At 33.6% G+C, this 24,674-nt stretch overlaps 1 protein-coding gene across 1 annotated transcript; it reads left to right on the top strand.

The window, feature by feature from the left end:
• Positions 1-22,591: 22,591 nt before the first annotated feature.
• On the top strand, positions 22,592-23,982 carry LOC149164952 (lipase-like PAD4). The gene is made up of 2 exons (XM_089431043.1): positions 22,592-22,722; positions 23,065-23,982. The coding sequence occupies exons 1-2, from the start codon at positions 22,678-22,680 to the stop codon at positions 23,833-23,835; spliced, it is 816 nt and encodes a 271-aa protein (XP_089287169.1). The 5' UTR covers positions 22,592-22,677; the 3' UTR covers positions 23,836-23,982.
• The last annotated feature ends 692 nt before the right edge of the window (positions 23,983-24,674 follow it).

Consider the following 24,674-nt stretch of genomic DNA (forward strand, 5'->3'; position numbering starts at 1 on the left):
CTTTCTCTGTGCGTTAAATTCGGTCTTTGTGTTCAATTCCCTGTGCTTTCTCTGTGCATTCAATTCACTCTATTGTTGTCTCTAGTCTCTCTGGTCTCTATGCGCCCTACCCTTTGTCTTTCATAATGGTTCGACAGGGCAAAAGGAGCCGCTCCGGGAGGGGGGGGGGGGGGGCGACGTGGAAGCGGCATACACTCAATCGCCGGTCACTCTGTGGAACCTGAGCAGTTGCCTATTAATCTTCCCCCCTCTCATGAGGATGTGCCACCTTTGAGCTATGGGCGCAAGCCAATTCCTAATAGCTCTTTCCAAACCACGCATTTCAAATTTCAAAGAAATTTGAATAGGCCTCTCATTACTGCTCACATTACTATAATCCTTTCAGAAGAAGAAAATCAAATCTCCCCTCTGGCTTGCATCACTCATGATCCTTCCCAAAGTAGTGAGAATTCCATGGATAAAGATAGCCCGGAGAATTGGAAGAGTGATAAGTCTCGTCAGGAGGAAATTCATAAAGATATTCCACCCCTTGAATACATAAGCCCAGTTGATGGGGAAGGGACTCTTGGTGCCACAAGTCACTCCATGGCGAACCTTGTCAGCGAAACGGATGGCAATGAGAGTCTGAGGATTGGCAGTGCATGTCTGGTTGTGGAGAAGACTCCTGGTAAGGTTAAGGAACTTTAGCGCCACCTGAGCCTACTTATTTCCTTCTTTTTTTTTGTTACTGCTCAGATGACCACCTCCAAGCATCTTCGCTTGCAGTCAAGTTTCAACATTTTTGCCCTGTTGTTTTGGCATCCCTTTGGGGAAGTAGTGGGTCACTTACGAGTTGGTTTGCAAAGAATTTAAGCTTTCTCCTGCCAATGTCTCTATCTTCGCTATACAAGTCAGCCTCTAGGTTTTATATCTGTTTTCTAGCTATATGTAACTGGTCTCCCCAGCTTCTTTTTGTAAGGGGGCAGTCCTGTTGTGTTGAGTGCCCTCGAGTTCTGATCTCTAAGGCCTCAACTCCATGTAAAAATATTCATCTTTTCAGTTAATAGAATTTAGTATTTGCAGAGAAAAAAAAAAAGATTTTTCTCTCATCATGAGTTTCCTCTACTACCTTTTCACCATTAGGAGGCCTTTCTTGTAGGAAATTTGTCCCACCTTCCTCTAAACCTTCCATGTCTTTTTTCAAATCTTCCCTGCATTTCTTCCAATATGCTTTCATATCATTGATATCAGCTTCCATGGAGTAGATAAAACTATTTATCTTAGCTTCGATCACATTCTTCAAATCATGCATCCAATTTTGATTACTAGGTGTTTCTATTTTCCTGATTCAAGTCATTATTTTTCGTGCTTTTAGGACCTCGATCTTGAATCTATTGTATCTCTGAAACTAAGGATCTCCAAGGTCTAAAATTCTGAATTGCAGTAGCCCTCTAAGTCCTCTTTCTAACCCCATAATTTTGATGAAGATTGGATTTTGTAAGGAAGAGTTATGTCAAATCTCCCACGATGACCTAATTATAGACTCGTTCAATAGAGAAAACTTGTACGAAGTGCCACATGTCACTGTTTCAACCTTAAGGCCTCAAACTGATCCACTAAAACTATAGTTCGTCCTATTTCTATAGATTTTTACGAAATTTCAATCTGATGCTCACAAATAAGGCTATGACGATTTTCCCAAGGTCACCTGTTTGAATTGTAATTCGGGAGTCTGCAAAAACCCTAATTTCCACAGCTCATATCTCTGAAAATATAGCGAGACAAGATCTGAAATTCTGACCTGAGGTTCAGAACGATTTCTTCTCAAATGGGTTTTGTTTTTAGCTTTTGAAAATTTGTAGGGAAAACATTATAGCAAAAATTCCACAATGACATGTTTGATATGGAATTTTGGAGCTTGGAAAAACCCTAATTTCCTCAAATCATATCTCCGAAAATGTAGAGAGAAAAGATCTAAAATTCGGATCCAAGGTTCAGATTGATTTCTTCTCAAATGGGTTTTTTTTTTAGCTTCTGAAACTATGTAGCAAAAACCTTATGGCGAAAATTCCACAATGACCTGTTTGGAGCAGTGAAACCCTAGAATCTAAAGCTCTAATACCAAATGTTATGAAACCAGCTCACAAAAGATAGGAAAGATAGATAAATGACTTAGAAACTAGCCTTTTCGAGGGGGAAACCTCATTTACATTACAAAAATGAACAATTCTTGGATGACACAAATGACAAGACCTCCTTTCTATATATAAGAGTCTAAGGGGTCATAATATAATTAGAGCCTACATAACAATAATAATGTAAGGGCACAATAATAACAATAGTGGGTTTCTTTGGGGCACAACAATAACAATATGGGGACTACATGGGCACAACACTATAATAAGGGGGTTTGTACTAATAACAATAAAGGGTTACAGTATTAGTATCGCGACCTAACCCATTATACCAAAGAGAAACAAAAGAAAAGGAGATCCAAATGTGGACCAAGAAAGACATTAAACATTACATCAAGGTATGGAAGATTGGGACAAACTTCAATGAAGAAATTAATCTTCCTGGATCCAAACCAATAAGGGAGGCAGTCCCGGGTTCTCTGAATCAACAACAAAAAAAAGATTGCACAATAGAAGATATGAGAGAGATGACTGAAACCAAAATTTGGGTGCAACAAACTTTCCAAAATTTTCTGCAATTTATTTTGAACAAATCAAACTAATTTCAAAATTTCATGTTAAGTATAGTAAAACGTAAAGGTTTATTTAGAATTTAATGTCAATGTGCCAAGTCAACATTTTCCATTTCCATCTGATTCACTTTTCTACAATTTCTTAGTTGTATATAGATTGGGAAAGTTTTATCCAAACAAATTATCTTCATCAACTCACCATTGAATATAAGGACTCTTACGATGAAGAGGAAGTTTGAAAGAGTTTTCCACTTCTTTTGGGAAATTATCCTTATATAAGGACATTATTTCATTTTTAGCATAATCAATGACTAAAGAAAATCTTAAATATTTTGTAATTATTTTAGTATTTATATGGTCTATTACATTGGTGTAAGAGTTGATGAGTTGTGGAACTCAATGCATGAAATCTATAATCAATTTTTGAGGCTAATCTTTTCTCAAGACAAAATTAAACACTAAATTTCCTTATGAGTTATGTGTCTTATGTCTTGTCATCATTTTTATTAGTTAATAGATCCATGTGGTATTCATTTACTAAAATTATTCATATTCAACTCTAATTGAATCTTGTGATATTCTGTTAACATTTCTTAAGATATGTTGCAATGTATTTCTACTATCATACAAAGATTATGAATTCTTTCTTGTTTACATTCTTATTTGATGGTGAAATCTGAAACCAAAACAACTTTCACTGTACTTTTATTTTAACGGTGTCTTAAGAAACATCTTGTGTGGCTAGGTGGAACCAGATTCTAGTGATATTCAAACACACATAATTCTTTCTCTTAAATATTATGTTTGAATGAAACCCTCATCCAACCACCTTCACTCTTCTTTTTTCCATCAAATCGAGATTATTGCGTATCAACAATAGTTTGTATATTTTTTGTAGATAACTGTAAGTAAAAACATATGCCATATATTTTGCCTATTTTTTAGTTTAATCTAGATGGACTCATAATTGTTGAGGAGTGCATTAAACAATTTATGTTATCCTAGAAACTAGAACTCACTTAACATGAAGATGAATTCTTTGTTGTATATGTTGCATGTGTTGAGAGATCCTCTAAACAAATTTGCCAAAATCTCCGAAGATAAGTCTATGGATGGTGTTTTCAATGCTAGATTATTTTAGGTTTATTGTTATCTACTCATATTTTTGTATTTACATTTAGGAATCTAAATCAATAAGTCATTGATAGGAACATGTATGGCTATATGTTTTCCTTTTGCTTTAGTCGGATCTGGACAAATTAATTTACACCTTGGATTAGCTACATTTAATTATTTATTTTTGAAAACCATAAATGGTTGACACCGACCATAGTTAGCAAATACCCAACCTAGTAATGGAGACAAAGCTACATTGCGATCTAATCATATGTTTTCAGTAAGAGTAACACATGCTATTGTCCAATCTTATTTTGACGCATCAACTAAAGACAGGCGAATCTTTTCATTTAGGCATCTTAATAAATTCTAATGTTACATATTAGAATTTAAAAATTGTTTGGGAAAGTGGAATATGTCAATTGATTACCTGCACACTAGAAACATAGCACATTACTAGTGAAATCAACTCATATTTGGAAATAGTTCATGGAACTCTCTATCATTTCTCAAGCAATAGTATTACTATGAATAAATTTATAGTGAATTTGATACAATACATAGGAATGGAAATCAACGTATGGGTAATTTACTTCAAAGGTTATGAAATTTTTTTGTAGGATTCCTAAAAATAACAGAGCATCCACCCAATAAATTGTTGACTAGTTTTCATACCTTCTCTCTGCCCCTAAAGAAGATGAGTTTCCCTTAGGGAATGATAATAATTTAATGTTATGTAGAATTGATTTTTTTTTTACGTCTGAAATTTTCAATCAAAACGTTCACAATTATCTTGTAGATTTAGGACCTTCAACAAATGTTATGGTGGTTCCATTTCTAGTTGGGATATTTTTGAAAATGAATTTATCAAGAAGTTTGGTGAAGATAAAACAAAAGCATTCTTAATTGTGGAAATGTCAAATATTAAAACGAATTTTACTCAATCAATTGAAGATTTTAGCCAAAGATTCCATTCTATTTTTAATGGAAAATATGTTTGATGAAGATAAAACAAAAGCATTCTTAATTGTTGAAATCTCAAATATTTAAATAAATTTTACTGAGTCAATTGAAAATTTCAACAAAAGATTGCATTCTATTTTCAATGAAATATTGAAAATAGGGAAATCATGTGTTAACTAAGCTTTATACTATTGCCCTTCCCTCAAATGTGGCTTTTGCCACTATTAGAATAGATAAAAATATATCAGTCTTAAATATGGAACAAACTTTATATACTGAAAAATAAATTCATAAAATAGCATCTAAACAACTTTATGTTTAGAGGAAAACCAAAACAATTGCCAAAAAAAATTTTAACTAGTAAAACTAAAACATTATGTTTTATTTATTTTTATATATTAATTAGATTATTATGTTTTAATTTATTTTAATAATATAAATAATTAATATATGAATTGCGTTTTGTTGTTTTCCCAAATTTATTAGGCTGATTTTTAAATAATAGTTTTTTTTAAATGCTTATTATTAATTTATAATTTCATAATAATAAATATACAACAATTTTAAAAAATAATGAGTTTTTAAAAAGTATTCAATCACACAATGCTCATGATATGCAACATTAGGGTCAGGTTCTATGGGTTGATTTTCTAGAAAAGTATTAGGAGATGACCCTTACTATGGTGCCTTCACATAGATATTAGTGTTAGGTTCTGTGGGTTGATTTCCTAGAAAAGTATTAGGAGACGACCCTTACTATGGCGCCTTCCCATAGATATTAGGGTTAGGTTCTGTGGGTTGATTTCCTACAAAAGAATTAGGAAATGACTCTTATTATGGCGTCTTCCAATAGATTTGATTGTCCACATGAGATTGTATTAATTATTGAGATTATTGACACACAACCATCTTTTGGAGGCCTGATTTTGTTTCTCGCCTACTAGTCTATTATGATTGCGTCAATCTAATTTAACCAATGTATGTTTTAAATAGACAATTGAGAAAGGTCAAAAAATGTAGAGTTTTCGACCATGCAATTAGTACTCATTTTAAAGGAAAAACTGTGAAATTTAAAAAAAATAATAAAACTTGTGTTCTTTTATGTTCTTTTTAAACTGATTTTAAAACTTAAAGTCATATAATAATTAATATTATGATTTTAATAATTATTATTATTTATGATTAAAAACATTACTATAGTTTAATTATTAGTCAATAGTATAAATAACAATTATTATTATATAGAATGAAAATTCTAAATATAACTTCATTATTAATAGAATTTATAAATAATAATGATTATTTAATATTTGTAAATACAGTTATAAATATGAATAGGAAGCCGACAACGTTTCCATGACTCAAGCCATAATCGCTTTGACATCTATCATAGTAGGTAGATAGGAGAAGGAACCACAATGAAAAGGAATGGTGCATATAGTAATTATTACTTATTATTTGTAAATACGGTTATAAATTTGAAGATGAAGCTGACAACATGTTTCCATGACTCAAGTCATAATAGCTTTGACATCTGGCATATTAGGTAGATAGGAGAAGGAACAACAATGAAAAGGCATGGTGCATAGGTATATGGTTGGATGTTTTTGCAAGGAGCCTAAAGTCATTATAACTAAAACATGGATTTTCCAACATAGACATTTTTGTGACTATGCAAGATACTTGGTTTTACTAAATTAAATACAGGTATGGAGATGTTTCAATCCAACAACATGATAATTTTATATTATGATTTTCCTATTTCAAAAAACTTTCTGATTTTGTAAAATGCTTTGGTTAAAAAAATATTAGCTACGAAACAACTAGCGTTAAAAAAGAAGGTTAATTGAAGGTTAATAAAATCAAACTCAATGCTTTATGAACATAAAATTCAAAACTAACACTTATACCTTGCCCATTACTATGATTACATCCCTCTCAATCACCCCCAATGAATTCTTTGTTTTTATAAGTGTATTTATGCTAAGAAAGAGTATCTACATTGTAGCCATTGTGTTCAAATGTGGCAATGACTTCATACCTTTCAAAATGCAATAACTAGGCTAAGCCCCAAGAAGGCTAGCTATTTTGCCTTCTCTATCAATGGCTTGATAAAATAATTTATTGTTCTTTGTTAACATATTATAACCAACATAAATCCATCTTAAGTACAATCTAACATGAGCCAAAAGACATCAAATTTCTTCATGTGCAAATTTTTTTAGAGTGCAAAATACAATCTATTATTTTTCATTGTTTAAATTGTATTTTTGAATGCTAAATAGAGTATATATCGGACCAAATAAAAATTTTAATCGTAAATATTAATGTTTTTCTATATATAGATATATATGAAGTTGATATTGACATAAGTTAACTAGAATGGATCTTCAAATAGTTTTTTTAAATTGTTGTTGAAATATTTTTGAAAAATATAAAATTTAAATTTTGATTCACACATTTTTTTATTTTTTAACTAGTTTAAGACATATCCATTTGTTTTTAATTATAAGTGACATTATTTTTCTATTTAGAACATAATTTTTATTTTAAAGGGGTTGGAAAGACAAACAAACTTACACATCTTCTCATTCTCGATTCTAAAAAAAGTTTCTAAACTCAATGAAGTTTAAATGGTCATAGCAAACAAAGTAATTATTCGAAAACGTTTCATAGATGAAGAATGGAGATTTCTTTTCAAAGAGAAAATTCTTTAGAAACACAAATCCACCCATGAAGAAACCATATGGTAGGCACATTTTGGGAGACTTTAGGGCCATGACATTTTAGGGTGTCATGCCATGGCATTCCTGCAGCTGGTGCTTTCTCCTGACGCACCTCAAGTCTTTTCACCTGCTGTCAAGGTCAATGTTGCACGAGAACGATGACTTCCCTGATGTGGCATTCATATTTGGTGGGCTATGGTGTATTGGACTGTGATGACCGCAGCCTATACGTATAGTGGGCAGGAAGAACAAGATCGGACAAGGTTTATCCTGCGTGCACCAATTCAACAACCTTGGAAATAGGCATGTTAGTAGAGACCGTCATAGTTAAAATAAGCCGCAAACATGAAGGCGAACTGTTTTTTGGGAATAGTCTATAATGCGATTTTTTGGAATGGACATGACCATGTGTATGGATGGTTATATATATATATATATATATATATATGTCATGGATATTTCCGGTGACTTCGATTAACTGATAAGGTTGTTTTCCGTTCAATGCACAACTCTCGGGATTCCTTGAGAGGTATGCAATCAATTCTTGTCAGTACCCAAAAATTCAAATGTTCGTTCCCCACCCAGGATTTCAAACAATAGAGTTTCTCCGGAAAATTTTGAAATGAGCCTATTGCAAATGACAAACATACCTTCGTTCTCCTTGACTAGATCTGTAAGTACATTATATTTTGTTTTGCTTTTACCGGTTTCGAACTCAGACCTCTTTTCTTATGTTTTCAGTTCCCTAAGTTTCGAACCTTTATTTCTGATTTTCTTTTTTGCAGCTTTCAGGTATCAGAAGGATCAATACAATGTGGTTCAGGTAAATAAGCCCAACTACAATAACTTTACAACTAACAATACAACACAACTAACAATACAACCCGCAATTGGAGCAATGACAAGGATTTCCTCTTCATCAACGAGTCGAAACGCTATTATTACATCAATGGCAGGGGCAGGTGCTCACTTTCTTTTTACAGAATCCTGCGCCTCCCTTGCAAAGACAAATATGTTCATGGATAATCTGTTCATGGATACTAGGAAGACGTCATTACTTTAAAAATAATGACAGATGGTGAAACTCATTTCGCTGACTAGCATCTTCTGCAGGGTATCAGTTAGCGATGGTGGTCTCACATTAGTTTCATCGGAGAGCTGTGCAATCACCAACCTGGTTGGAATTGATTTTTATTTCAGTTTTTGGAATTCGACCGTTTATGAAGAAACTAAATGACAGCTTTTTCAATTCAAAAACAACCATCTACAGTACACAACCAAATTATGGCATGGGGATCAAAATTGTCTCTGTACCAACCCATGTAGTATTTGATTTTAACGCATTTAAATCTTGTGCAATATTACCTTGTTGATGCTACAACCCAAAGAGACGCTACGATCCAGAGAGAGGGTCCAGATGCTGGATGTGAGCTCCACCCATCGGATTAACGGTGTTTGTGTTACTTAATGAGACGATGGTAATAATACTCATCTTTGTAAAAACTTGTTTGAAGTAACAATGTTCATCTTTTTATTTTTTTAAAGTTCAAAGCACATGTAATTCTCTGGAAATTCTCATATTATAGAAAATAAAAAATAAGTCATTATCACTAATCTTTTAGATTTTTTCTCATATTATAGAAAATAAAAAATAAGTCATTATCACTAATCTTTTAGATTTTCATTTTGAGTTAGTGTATTACTAAACAATGGATGAATACTATAAAAAAAAAATGATAATCAAAATGTATATCAATAAAATTGTCAAAAATATTTTAATGAATGTAATTTAAAAAAACAAAAAAAAACAAGTTTGAAAATGTTTTAGGTCATGGAAAAAATGGTAGAATTGTATACTCATAGTAACCATAATTATGGGCTAAAAAATATAAATAAAATTTTATAACATAATTTTACTTTAGATTTGAAATATTAAAATAATGATTTAATAGACTAATTTTAAATGTGAAAGGGAAATTACAATAAACTAATGTGATTGATTTTTTTAATGTAAAAAGTATATTTTTAGGGTAGTTTTTCTAGTTTTTCAGAAATGGTTTTTGGTTTTCTATGTGCACATAAGTTGAAAAAGGTGTATGGTTTCTTTTATTTATGGAAAAAAATAATAGGCAACAAGCTAAACAATAAACCTACATGTTTAATTAATATGACTAAGATATGTTCTCTTTTATATAAGTAATTGAAGAGCTAAGAGTTAATTAATGGCTTAATAGAGTCAAACATATAAGTGGAAGAACAAAGTAGAGTGGAAGAAATAGTTGGTAAATAATCACATGATTGTTTTCATTGCCAAGGGTTGCCCGAAGAACACAACCCTTTACAAGTTCTAACAAAAAGGAACTTAAGTACAATCCTCCCCATTTGAATGGAAAATGGACACTCGTGATCCAACCAAAAAGTATCCAATCATCATAGTACAATATGTACAATATGTTAGTGCTCAAATCATTTTCTCAAGAAATGAAAGGGGCAAAGGAACTAATCAACTAAGATCTAGAATGCTGGAAATATACCATTCCTCATATTATAAAATAGTAGCTACATGAATAACCTCCTTCAAGAGGACAACTTCCTCCAAACATATAATCACATTTTTATGACCACCACCCCTACCCATTCTACGACATACTTTTCTCATTACTAATGACAAATTTAATTCCCTAAAAAGTGGCGCTAAAGTGTGAGATAGGACTTCTATGTTGAATCCTCCAAGGATAGACTTTACCATGCTAAAAATTTACTCCAAGACTAGGGTGCGTGGGTTTAAGAGGGGAAACTCCCAAATTTCAGCCATGCTAAAACGTGGAAATATACTCCAAGGCTAGGGAACATGGGTCTAAGAAGGGAAACTATCAAATTTCAAGCCTAAAATAGGTAACAGATAAAGGCTAACAATAACATGGCAACAAGCGTAATTTTAGGAAAATAAAAACTCTTAAAATAGTAAGAAAGTCTCTAAAGTAAGGTGCACTCTAATTACAAAAAAAAATCATTACACAAAAATAACCACTTTGGGCTCATGCAAGTACTCCCTAAGTGCTAATTCTAGCCATCTTCTTCCTATTAAATATATGCATCTCAAAATTAGTAAATGGTTATCTAAGAGGGTGAATAAAGCTTTATGCTTAGTATAATGATAAATTAGATCTCATGAATTGGACTAGGAACTCATTAACGAGGGCCCACGATTTGAGACTATATGAGAATATCTTTAGGCTCATTATTATCTAAAAATAGAAAACATCTCCATGTTGGCCCACAAGCTCAATACACACCATGTTAAAACACAATCAATGGTTTAAACTTGAAAGTGCTTGGAAAGACTTGGAATTATACTATGATGTTGAATGTCACACTAGGTATCTCAAAAGTATAGTCACCCCACTAAAATAGCAACACCTCAAAATATGAGGAAACTTAAACCACAAGAATATCTCCCAATTGAGTCCTCATATATGTAATTATCTCGTTCATTGGACAACTTTAAAAATGCTAAAATTAGAAATTATTAAAAATAAAAAATTTGTAGTTTTTCTTGAAATTTGAACTCTATACAAATATCTCAAAGGATGTTCAAACCTATAATTAAACATCAAAGAAAATAACCATGAAAAACCAACCTAATCATATCCTTTGGAATATTTGACCTCCCATACCTGGTGTGAATACCACAATGAACAACTTGTAATTATGAGACATTATCTACCATTGAATCACCTATCCACCTAAACATGTGTTGTAACTTATGAATGTAATTATATGAATAACATTTTCAAGAAATTACCAAACCATTTATTTCCCCATAACAATACATGTGCCAAGATCAAGTTTAAGATCAAGTTTCTGATCTTAGTTGATTCGTGATCTTAGTTGATTAGTGCCCTTGCTCCTTTCATTTCATATTTTTTTCTTGAAAAAAGGATTTGAGCACTAACATATTGTACTATGATGATTGGATACTTTTTGGTTGGATCATGAGTGTACATATCCCAATCAATTAGGGAAGATTGTACTTAATTTTTTTTTGTTTGAACTTGTAAAGGGTTATGTTCTTCCTACAACCCTTGGCATTGAAAACAATCATGTGATTCTTTAGCAATTATTTCTTCCACTCTACTTGCTTCTTCCACTTATATTTTCTACTCTATTAAGCCATTAATTAACTCCTAGCTCTTAAATTACTTATTTAAAAGAGAACATATCTTAGTCATATTAATTAAGCACGCTCGATTATTGTTTAGCTTGTTGCCTATTTTTTTCCATAAATAAAAGAAACCATACACCTTTTTCAACTTATGTGCACATAGAAAACCAAAAACCATTTTTAAAAAACTAAAAAAACTACCCTAAAAATATATTTTTTTACCTTAAACAAATCAAGCACTTAGTTTGTTGTAATTTCACTTTCACATTCAAAATTAGTCTATTAAATCATTATATTAATATTTCAAATATAAAGTAAAAATTTATCATAAATTTTATTTAAAATCTTTAATCCATAATTACATTACTATGAGTATAACACTCTACCATTTTTTCCATGCATATTCTTTTGCCTAGAACACTTTCAAGCTTGTTTTTATCTTTTTTTTTAATTTACATTCATTGGAATCTTTTTGATAATTCTATTGGTTTACATTTTGATTATCATTGGTTGTTTCTTTTTCTATTGTAATAGTATTCATCCATTGTTCACTCACGCACTAACTCTAAAAGAATTTCTAATGAAAGTATATAACATTAGTGATAATGAGTTATTTTTTTATTTTTTATAAGATGAGAATTTCCAGATAATCACGTGTGTTATGAAAAATCATTTAAACTAGTTTTTACTTTTCAAGACAAAGAAATATACACAATGTTACTTCAAAGAAGTTTTTACTTTGCAAAACAAAAAAAATGGACAATTTTACTATCATGATGGAGGATAGTTTTATTCTGAAAATCCACATCTAGGTGTAATTTCCCTTTTAGTACATTAGTGATAAAACTTAGTTCTTAGCTCTTAAATTACTTATTTAAAAGAGAACATATCTTATTCATATTAATTAAGCATGTAATTTTATTGTTTAACTTGTTGCCTATTTTTTTTTCCATAAACAAAAGAAGCCATACACCTTTTTCAACTTATGTGCACATAGAAAACCGAAAACCATTTTTAAAAAACTAGAAAAACTACCCTAAAATATATCTTTTTTAGGTTTAAAAAATCCAGCATATTAGTTTGCTGTAATTTCCTTTCCACATTTAAAATTAGCCTATTAAATCATTATATTAATATTTCAAATATAAAGTAAAACTATGTTATAAATTTTATTTATAATTTTTAATCCGACACTTTCAAGCTTGTTTTTTTTTTTTTTTTTTAATTTACATTCATTGGAATTTTTTTTACAATGTTATCTATATACATTTTGATTATCATTGATTGTTTAGTTTTCTTTTGTAATAGTATTCATCTATCATTCACTCACGCAATAACTCTAAAGAAAGTTTATAAGATTAGTGATAATGACTTTTTTATTTTATTTTATATAAGATGATAATTTCCAGATAATCACATTTGTGATGAATATTCATTCAAACAAGTTTTTACTCGGCAAAACAAAAAAAATTGAGAATGTTACTTTAAAAAAAATTTACTTCACAAAGCATTAGAGAATGTTACTTTAAATTTTTTTACATTGCAAAACAAAAGACAATGTGACTATCCTGAGAGAGGTTAGTTTTCTAAAAATCCACATCTAGATGTAATAGAGATAGTGACCACTGAAACAAATCTAAATGTAATAGAGATAGTGAGCACTGAAACAAATCTAAATGTAATAGAGCTGAAACAAATAAATGAAAATACGTTCACGGCCTAACCAATAAAGTGATCCGTATAGGTAACCTGCAGGCATTCACCCCATGGTTGGCAACATAGTCAAAACATTAGATATGAATTAATGCAGATTTTGATTTTGTTAATTTAGCTTTATTTGGTTTCTCTCTGTAATTCCAGGTGACGAGGATGAGAAATAAGTAAAATAATACAGCAGAAAAACATGTTGTATTTACAAGACACAGATTGAATATAAGTAATGTTTCTCCAGAGAGCATAAGCAACTCAAACACTGTTAATCCGACGGGTTGAGCTCGCATCTAGCATCTGGACCCTCGCTCTGGGTCGTAGCATCAACAAGTTAATGATGTGCATGATTCAAATGCGTTAAAATCAAATACTTCATGGTTTGGTACAAAGAAAGTTTTGATCCACTATGCTATAATCTGGCTGTGTACTGTAGATGGATGATTTTGAATTGAAAAGGTTGTCATTAAGTTTCTTCATAAACAGTCCAATTCCAAAAACTGAAATAAGAAACAACTCCTTTCTGAAATACCAAAACCAGGTTGGTGATTGCATAGCTCTCTGATGAAATTGATGTGAGACCGCCATGGCTAATTGATACCCTGGAGAAGATGCTCGTCTCACTAATTGGCGGCCATGCGAAATGAGTTTCGCCATCTGTCATTGTTTTTTAAGTAATGACGTCTTCATGGTTTCCATGAACAGATTTGTCTGTGCAAGGGAGGCGCAGGATTCTGTAAAAAGAAAGTGAGCACCTGCCCCTGTCATCGATGTAATAATAGCGTTTCGACTCATTGAAGAAGAGGAAATCCTTGTGGTTGCTCCAATTTCAGGTTGCATTGTTAACTGTGAAGTTATTGTAGTTGGGCTTATTTACCTGAACTGCATTGTGTTGATCTTTGTGATACCTAAAATCTGCACCAAAAAAAAGAGAAAAAAAAGAAGAAGCAGGAAGAAAGGTTCTAAACTTAGGAAACTGAAAATATAAAAAAAGAGGTTCAGTTCGAAACCCGGTAAAAACAAAACAAAGCATAAAGTACTTAGAGATCTAGTAAAGGAGAAGGAAGGTATCTTTGGCATTTGCAATAGACTCATTTCAAAATTTTCCCAAGAAACTCTATTGTTTGAAATTGTGGGCGCGGAACGAACATTTTGGGTACTGACAAGAATTGATTGCGTACCTCTAAAGAAATCCGCGAGCCTTATTTCCACTCCTATATACCTATTAATACACAATAGACATTAAATACACTTTTGGAGAATGACTTTGACATTAGTTTTGACCGTCAATTCGTGGACATAATTTCTCCGGCAAATACTTTTGGGAGATTGGGTTGATGTTTTTATAAATCATCCATCCATGACTTATGCCAATGCAAGATGCATCATACTCATGTGCATGATACATGTGCACTGAATTAACTTAAACCACTACTGAGATTTGAATTTTCGTAACAAGTTTTGAAATTTGCCCGCCCACATTATTTTGAATTTGGCCGTGTATACTATGTGTCTGTAACGCGTCTTCATTTCGATTTTTGTGGCTTGCGGACCTTTTTTTCTGTCCTCACGAGGACGCTCAAATCTGGGATGAGACTTTGAAATTTGCTTTGAATTTGGCCGTGTATACTATGTGTCTGTAACGCGTCTTCATTTCGATTTTTGTGGCTTGCGGACCTTTTTTTCTGTCCTCACGAGGACGCTCAAATCTGGGTGTTGTCTCATCCGAGGAGGTGCCCAATGATAAAGATGAAGAATAATTGTGCAGTGTTGTAATCAACCGGCGAGCTTGTTGAAATATTAATTTCAACTGCCGTGCGCCACTCAAAACTACCCATGTATCTCTCCGCACAGCCTTTCGAACGCTGGTTTTCCTCCGGAGGGCAGCGAGCATATGGATCTGATTGCACGTGGCCACAACAATTGTTCCAAAACAGCCTTTCGCCGGAGCTTAAATTTAGTAAGAATGGTCTGTACGATATGGTTTCACAACCATCGGATTAGATCAACGGTTGCGTACAGGCCTGCACCATGGAGTCATTTATGACTTGATGTGAAGTGAATTTTTTTTGTTTGACCCACAGCTTGTCATTAAAGTTGTTTAATGAAATTAATTGTGTTTGTAGAATGTTAGTAAAAGTCTTTAATTTTATTTTTTTTAAACTCACAGGAGTATAGCATAGAAATATGTATTGTTATGTTTTCTTTTGTTGTTCGTTGAAATGCAAGGGAGCACACAGCAGCGTGAGTAACAAAAAAAAAGGGCAAGGAGTGAAAACGAAAAGGAATTCGCAGCAGTGAATGTAATGTTTTTTGTTGATTGAACAAATGTAATGGGAGACACAGTAGTGTGAATGTATTGAAATTTTACACACAACAATGTAATATTGTGCAAGCAGAGACAGAGTATTTTTCAGGAAAGACAGAGTAAATTTTTTTGTGGAACTGAAGTATTCCTAGTTGTAATCCCTCTGAGAGAGGAAGGAATTTGTAACAGTTGTTGTTTTTATTAAAGAATACAAGGTTTTATTGTGTATGTGTGAACTCTGTTCTTCCCAGAAAACAATTTTAGTTTCCGCTGTGTTAAAAACAGAGCACTATTCTCTGCTCTGTTCAGTTTCATTTTCTTTGGAATTATCAGAAATTTCCAACATCGTATCGGAGCTTTTCCAGGCCCTTTGAAGGTGTCAACGAAGCTGAAGGAAGGATTTCTTGTTGCAGCAGCTTCTCCAGCAGAGTGAAGACTCAGTCAAGAAAGAATCCAAGGTATTTCTCAAGTTAGTTTTTGTGTTACTATCCTCACAGTCAACTATTTTAAATACACAGTCAAGTATTTTGAAGCATAGTTAACAGTGAAAGAATCGCTGGAGCGAGCACTAGCATGGGTATTTGTAATACTCAACTCCCACAATTTAAGGGAAAAACTATGACTATTGGGCAATAACTATGAGAGCTTTGCTTGCTTCCCAAGACTTATGGGAATTTGTTGAGGATGGCTTTGAAGAACAAGCAGATGAAAATGAGTTTAATAATTTAACTCAAAGAGAAAGATCTGTTGAAGAGAAATAAGAAGAAGGATTCAAAAGCTCTCTACTTTTTGTATCAAGTAGTGCATGAGAGTGTGTTTCCAAGGATAGCAGCAGCTAAAAGATCCAAAGAAGCATGACGGACTCTCAAAATAGCCTATCAAGGCATGGAGAAAGTGAAGACAACAAAACTACAGTTGTTGAGGAGAGATTTTGAGAATCTTTGCATGAAAGAGTCAGATAATATTGACTCATTCTTCACACATGTGATTGGTGTGGTCACACAGATAAGGTCTCATGGAGAGATTCTTGAAGAAAGGAGGATTGTGGAGAAACTATTGAGGATCCTACCCTCAAGGTTCGACGTGATTTTCACCACCATTAAAAAGACAAAGAATCTCACAAACTTCTCAGTTGATGAACTAAATGCATCACTCATAACACATGAGCAGAGATTGAGTAGAAATGAAAACTCATCTCTAGAGCACGCGTTTAAGACCTAGATGTTCTTTGGAAGAGGAAGAGGTCAAGGCAGAGGAAACAAGAGAGGAAGAGGCAGAAGCCAAAACAGAGGTGGAAGAAACAATCCAGCAAATTCTCAAGGAAGAGGCAGCAATCCAAATCAGAACTAAGGCCAAGGCAGCAGCCAACAATGTGGACAACATCATGCTCAAGAACAAAGGTATGATAAATCCAATGTCCAATGTCACTATTGTAAAAAATATGGGCATTATGCAAATGAATGTAGGAAGAATGAGCATGATATGAGTAATAGAACTAGTGCAAATTTCACTAGAGAAAATATCAGTGAAGATAATTTGTTTTTAGCCTATAATATGACTGAAGAAAAGAGTGAAGATGTATGGTTTCTAGACTTCGGTTGCAGTAACCATATGACAGGGAACATAGCCATGTTTTCTATGTTAGATCAGAGTGTGAAGTCACAAGTAACAGTAGGAACTGATAGTAAAGTTTCTGTTATGGGAAAAGAAGAAGTAAATGTCTTAACAAAAAAAGGTGAAAAGAAAACCATATGAGATGTTCATTATGTTCCTGGAATGAAATGTAACCTCTTATGTATTGGACAACTTGTTCAAAAGGGGTACAATGTTTTCTTTATGGATGATGTCTGCACCATCATGGATAAAACACCGAGCAAACAATGTATTGCTGAAGTGAAGATGACAAGGAACAAGATGTTCCCTCTCAGAATGAAAGCAGATTTAAAAAATGGAGAAGAAATAGCAGCAGTGACACAAGGGTCTTTCCAAAGCGAACCAAAGGATGAAAATTGGTTGTGGCACTTGAGATTTGGACATCTCAACTTTGGAAGTCTTAACTTGTTGAATAGAAAAGGAATGGTAAGAGGATTGTCATTGATAGAGAAACTAAACAGCGTTTGTGAAGGTTGTATCTTGGGGAAACAACACAGAGAAAGTTTTCCATCTAGGAAAAGCATAAGGGCAAAAGCACCCTTAGATATTGTCCATTCAGATTTATGTGGACCGATGCAAACTCCATTACTTGTAGGCAGCCGTTATATTCTAACATTTATTGACGATTCTACTAGAAAAACTTGGGTTTTTTTCCTTAAAAACAAAAGTGAAGTGTTTGAAAGATTTTGCAATTTCAAAGCACTTGTAGAAAACCAAAGTGGGCTGCATATCAAAGTTTTAAGAACTGATAAAGGAGGTGAGTATATCTCCAAAGAATTTCTACGTTTTCGTAGAGAAAATGGAATTCATAAGCAGTTTACCACTAGGTACACTCCACAGCAAAATGGAGTTGCCAAAAGGAAGAATAGGACAATCATGGATATAGCGAGGAGTATGTTAAAGGCAAAGAATTTGCCAAATGATCATTGGGCTAAAGCAGTACACTGTGCAGCGTACATTTTGAATAGATGCCCTACAAAAGCAGTCGTGAACAGAGTGTTGGAAGAAGCATGGAGAGGGACAAAGCAAGGAGTCACCCACATGAAAGTTTCTGGATGTTTAGCTTATGCACACATTCAAGATCAACTAAGGAAGAAGTTGGACAGCAAAGGGGAAAAATATATTTTCATTGGATAAAGTGAGGACCCCAAAGCTTATAGGTTGTATAACCCATCCACCAAGAAGCTTATTGTGAGTAGAGATGTTTAGTTCATTGAGGAGGAATCTTGGGATGGAAGCATAGATAAAACAATGAATGTTAAAAGCTCTTTGTCTCATGATGAAGATGATAAGGAGATGGCTGAAATACATCCCCAAACAGAAACACCAACAAAAGGGCAGCAAGAGACACCCTTGAGGAGAAATGAAAGTGCTTCTCCAAGCATACCACAAGGAGGAAATTCAAGTTCTTCTTCAAGCACTTGTACACCAAATGGAAGATGTAAGAAGTTCAGAAATTTAAGTGACATTTATGAACAAGAGGCAGCAAATGAAGGTATGAACTCTTCGTTTTCTTTATATTGTCATGTTGATGACCCTGTTCATTTCGAAGAAGCAATTAAGCATAGGAAATGGATAAAAGCTATGGATAAGGAGATCAATGCCATAGAAAGAAACAAGACATGGGATTTAGTTGAACTACCAAAAGGAAAGGAATTCATTGGAGTTAAATGGGTCTACAAGACCAAGAGTAACGCTGAAGGAAAAATAGAAAGACACAAGGCAAGACTTGTTGTCAAAGGATATAAGCAGTAGTATGGAAGAGACTATGAGGAAACCTTTGCACTGGTTGCTAGAGTGGAAACCGTGAGAGCTGTGATGTCCATAGCAGCACAAAACAAGTGGAAAGTTTACCAAATGGACGTGAAGTTAGCATTCCTAAATGGAGTGTTAATGGAAGAGGTTTACATTGAACAACCTCTAGGCTATGAAAAGAAAGTCCAAGAGCACAAAGTGTGCAGATTGAAGAAATCTCTTTATGGGCTGATGCAAGCACCAAGAGCATGGTATAGTAAGATAGATTTCTATCTTCTGGAAAATGGATTTGAAAAGTGTGAGGGAGAACCCACTCTCTACATCAAAGAAAAGGATAGTAAATTACTAATTGTTGTGTTATATGTTGATGATGTTATTTTCACAGGTAATGATGATTATCTTATTGAAAATTTCAAAACAGTCATGAAAGAAGAATTTGAAATGACTGACATGGGTTTGCTGAGATACTTCTTAGGAATAGAAGTAGAACAAAATGGAAATGGGATTTTTATCTCACAAGTGAAATATGTTAATGAAGTGTTGGAAAGATTTAATATGCAGGAGAGAAAAGCAGCAATCACTCCCACAGTGATGGGATTAAAACTCAGCAAAGAGGACAGCAGCAAGGATTTTGATCCTAGTTTGTACAAGAGCATAGTTGGTAGCCTCATGTATTTGACTGCAACTAGGCTAGATATAATGCATGTTGTTAGTTTAATTTCGAGATTCATGGAGATGCCAAAGGAAGCACATTGGCAGGCAGCAAAAAGAATTATGAGGTATGTTAAAGGTACTAAAAGGTTTGGCATTTTATACACTGTTTCAAAATGTTCATATTTAATTGGATACAATGATAGTGATTGGGATGGAAGTGTAGATGATTGGAAAAGCACATCTGGTTATGTTTTTCACATGGGTTCAGGAGCCATTTCACGGGCTTTTAAACAACAGCCTATTGTAGCGTTGTCTACAACAGAGGAAGAATATGTGGCAGCTACAACAACAATGTGTCAAGCAATTTGGATGAGAAGGATGTTAAGGAGCTTATGCCAAGAACAAGCAAAATGAACTGTGATTTTTTGTGACAATAGCTCAGCTATTGCATTATCCAAGAATTCTGTGTTTCATAAGAGAACGAAAGACATTGACACAAAGTTTCATTTCGTCAGGGAATCGGTAAACAATGGAGAAATTATTTTAAAACACTGCAGAAATCTGGAGCAGGTTGCAGACATTCTGACCAAACCATTGGGGCAGAAAAGCTTTGAGTTTTTGAAGAAATGTTTGGGTATGACTGATAACCCAGCAGTTGAAATTAAAGGGGAGTGTTGAAATATTAATTTCAACTGTCGTGCGATAGTCAAAACCGCCAACATATTTTCCCACATTGCCTTTCACAAAGTTGGTTTTCCTCCAAAGGGCAACAAGCATATGGATCTGCTGCCACGTGGCCATAGCAACTGTTCTAAAACAGCCTTTCCCCGGAGCTTAAAGTTTGTAAGAATGGTTCGTGCGATATGGATTGACAACCGTCAGATTAGATCAACGGTTGTGTACAGGGCTGCACCATGGAGTCATTTATGACTTGACGTGAAGTGAATTTTTTTGTTTGACCGACAACTTGTTAGTAAAGTGGTTTAATGAAATTAATTGTGTTCGTAGAATGTTGGTAAAAGTCTTTAATTTTATTTTTTTTAAACTCACAGGAGTATAGCATAGAAATATGTATTGTTATGTTTTTTTCGTTGTTCGTTGAAATGAAATGGAGCACATAAGCGTGAGTAAAAAAAAAAGGGCAAGGAGTGAAAACGAAAGGGAATTCGCAGCAGCGAAATTAATGTTTTTTTTTATTGAACAAATGTAATGGGAGACACAGCATGTATTGAAATTTTACACACAACAATGTAATATTGTGCAAGTAGAGATAGATTATCTTTCAGGAAAGACAGAGTAAATTTTTTTGTGGAACTGAAGTGTTCTTGGTCGTAATCCCTTTGAGAGAGGAAGGAATTTGTAAGAGCTATTGTTTTTATTAAAGAATACAAGGTTTTATTGTGTATGTGTGAACTCTATTCTTCCCAGAAAACAATTTTAGTTTTCGTTGTGTTAAAAAAAGAGCATTATTCTTTGCTCTCTTCAGTTTCATTTTGTTTGGAACTATTAGAAATTCCCAAGAGAGCCTTGGTGCGTTATTATGTCGTTCTGGGCGTAGTGTTGATAATGGTTTCTCCTGAATCCTCTGGATTCTGCTTCTTGGCCGCAGCTTCATTTCGGTTTTTGTGGCAGCTTTTCTTGTGGACCTCTGTTTCTGTTCTCACGAGGACGCTCAAATACGAGTGCTTATTTGTCCGGCGAGGTGCCTCCCCAATTCCGCTTCTGGTGGTGTGTGGGATTACAGCCGAAGCCCATCACGAGCATATTCCCCTTCACACTATTTGTGATATTGGAAAAATGGGGCGATTCTCTCAGGGTTATTGGAGGTGTGGTATCCTGGGGGATAGGCGGATAATTAGTTCGGCGAAGTGTATGATACTCTTCACATTTTCAAATTCCTCGCATTCTGTATATTAATTTATTATATTCCTTTAATATCTGTCGTGCATAGCAAATGTGTCTTTCATTTAATTTTATCAATGGTCTGATATGAATTGTTATTGTTTTATTAGGTGGTTTGTCCAAGCAAAATGGAGGATAGAGCGACATTGGAATGCAGTGAATCTACCTGAACTTAAGAAGGAGGATTATTAAATGTTCTCAACTAAATTTCAAATATCAGTGCAGAGAGAAAGAGAGAAGTAGGTTCGAGATAGAACGATTTGTTCATAGAAATGCAAATCAAAGAAACTTATTATTCAGAGGTTACATTCAGCTCTGATTATTCGCATTCACCTTCTCCTTTATCTATGTTATGTTTTGGTCTTTGTCTCGTTTGTTTATGTCAGTGTATTATTCGTAGTTGCTTTCTTGTGTTTGTTTCATGTCATAAGTCTTCCCTGTGATCCCTCTGAATTATTTGCAGTTGCTTTTTGTGTTTGTTTCATGTCATATGTCTTGTGTGTGTTGTATATGTGAAATTGTAAAGTTCTAAAGGTTGGAGGCTGAATTGAATTTGAATCTTCCGGAGCTTAAATTATAATTGAAGAAACTGAGCTGAGATGGGGAGTTAAATCATGCCACCAGGCTGAAAGCCAATTCCCAGTGTATTCCATTGAGGTATCTAAATTTATTGTTCATTTTCCACTAAATGTTTTTATATTCGTTCGTTGGATCTGGGCTCAAACCGTCCTTTCTTTATTTTTGTAAATTTATTATTATTATTTTTTATAGCAGTTTGAATTAATTTATCATTATATCTTTTGTTTGTATATTTTGTAAATTAAATCCTCTTTGTGCATTAAAGAGAAAAATATCCATTCCAGAATATCTTGTAAATTAAATGCTCTTTGTGCATTAAAGGGGAAAAGATCCATTCCAGAATCCAAGAGCGAGCTGAGCTCGTCAGCTCTATGTAGAGTATGGTTCTGTTTTGAATCATGTCATAGAAAAGTCCATAAGTGGGAGAAGAACTGCAAAACCTGATTCAGAATCTTCTGACAAGATGGGACTGTCATTGCAGCTGGAAGCCATTGGTGTTGGTGCTCAGGTAATTTGAAAAAACAAATAAAAAAATATTTAATGTTAAAGTTAGTTTTTATATAAATAAATTGCCTAAGTATTATGAACTAAATTATGAACTAACATACATCCACGTTATACGTGTTATATATATATAAAAGTTCACTGTTGATTTACTCGTCTTTGATAAAAAAAAAAAAGGATATCCTCTTAGCTTGACTGAAAGTTCTTCTAGTTTTTTATTGCGAAAAAGTTTGATATTAAATTATAATGTGACACTGAATTTTATCTGCATCTATGAAAATTAATTTTAATTTTAGCTACTCACCGAGACTTGTGTTCTTGAATTGGAAAATTGGACTTTGTGCAGAACGATGATGCACCAATTGCCCTACAAATGGCCAGGGATATTGAAAACAAGCATAACACAAACATTGCTAAGCTAGCAATTGAATTAAGTGAGAAACAATGTATTATGGCAGAGCTTGAGTGGTCTAAAGAGCGTTGTGAGAAGGAAAATGCCTTCACATATTATGATTCCTTCAGGAAACATGAGGATATCGATACTAATTTGGGAAGGGAAAGGCTGGATGGGTTTTGGGATGAGATTATTGAAATGTGGAAGAAACATGAGTTGCCAAGTGATTTCCAATCTCAAAATAAGTGGATAAACGCTGGCACTGCGTATAGAAGACTTGTGGAGCCTCTGGATATTGCACATTATTATCGCATGTCTAAGGGTAAAGGCAACTATCTTTCAGATGGAAGACCCACTCGTCATAAAGTTCTTGAGAAATGGATGGAAGAGAAAGAAAAAACTCGGAGTTCAAAAGGTCGGAGCAGTCGCACAAAGCTTGCATCCCTCACTCAGGACTCATGCTTTTGGGCACAAGTAGAAGAGGCTTTGAAAGAAATGAAAAATCTGGAACAGGGGCAGCAGCAACAGTTTGGAAGTCTTGAAATTTTCGAAGGTTATGCGACAAAAATGATCAATGATCGCAACATTTCCTCAGATGTTTTCTTGGAAGGGAGCAGCTTCATGGAGTGGTGGAAAGAGTGGAAAGAATATAAGAACAATCGATTCCCGGAGTGGAGATCTCCTCTGCATGAAATAATGGAAACGGAAGGTTGTAAAGGTTAAATTTGCATATTAGTGAAACTTTGTTCCAATTAGGTTTCCTGTTTTTGAGATGTAATTTCCTTTCATAGGTTTAAAATAGTGTGATTGCTGTAATGTAATATACTAATGGTTAATGAACGAACGTATCTTATTTTTATTGCAAAATGGGGAATTTATTGAGATAATTAAGAACCAGAATGACAGAGAATTGGATTAACAATGCATTTTGCCTAAATTTTCAATGTGGGATATATTTTGAGACTATCATGAACCAGAATGTACAGAGAGAATTGGATTAAGAAATGTATTTTGGTTGAATATTCAAATTTGAGATTTTATTGAGACAATAAAGAACTATTGGGTTTAGAAATACATTTTACTTAAATTTTCAAAATGAGATTTACTAAACAATGAGAAATGAGAATGGCCCAAAGAAAATTGGATGAAGAAATGCATTTTGCTTCAATTTTCGAAGTGGGAAATCCATTGAGGCAATCAAGAACCAGAATGGTGCAGAGTGTTTTAGAATAAGAAACACATTTTACTTCAATTTTGGAAGTGGGAAATTCATTGAGACAATCAAGAACCAGAATGGTGCAGAGTGTTTTAGAATAAGAAATGCATTTAAGTGGGTGATTTATTGACCCAATTAAGACATACAATAGCCCAGGGAGAATTGAATTTTATGCTTGTGTGGTGCACATTTTCAATTTGAATAGATTTCTGGATTTGTGCGTGTCATCCTTTTCCGTTTGATAGCTCACACAAAACCAAAAAAACAAAAACCTTAAAACCTGTATTTAATGGATTTCATTTTTAAGAAAAAGATATATACAAGAAGTGTGTTTTAAGATGAAATC

Source organism: Pinus tabuliformis, chromosome 5_1 (assembly GCF_031772625.1).
Source record: "Pinus tabuliformis cultivar Carrire ecotype Pingquan chromosome 5_1, CPIR1, whole genome shotgun sequence".
Taxonomy (NCBI): Eukaryota; Viridiplantae; Streptophyta; class Pinopsida; order Pinales; family Pinaceae; genus Pinus; species Pinus tabuliformis.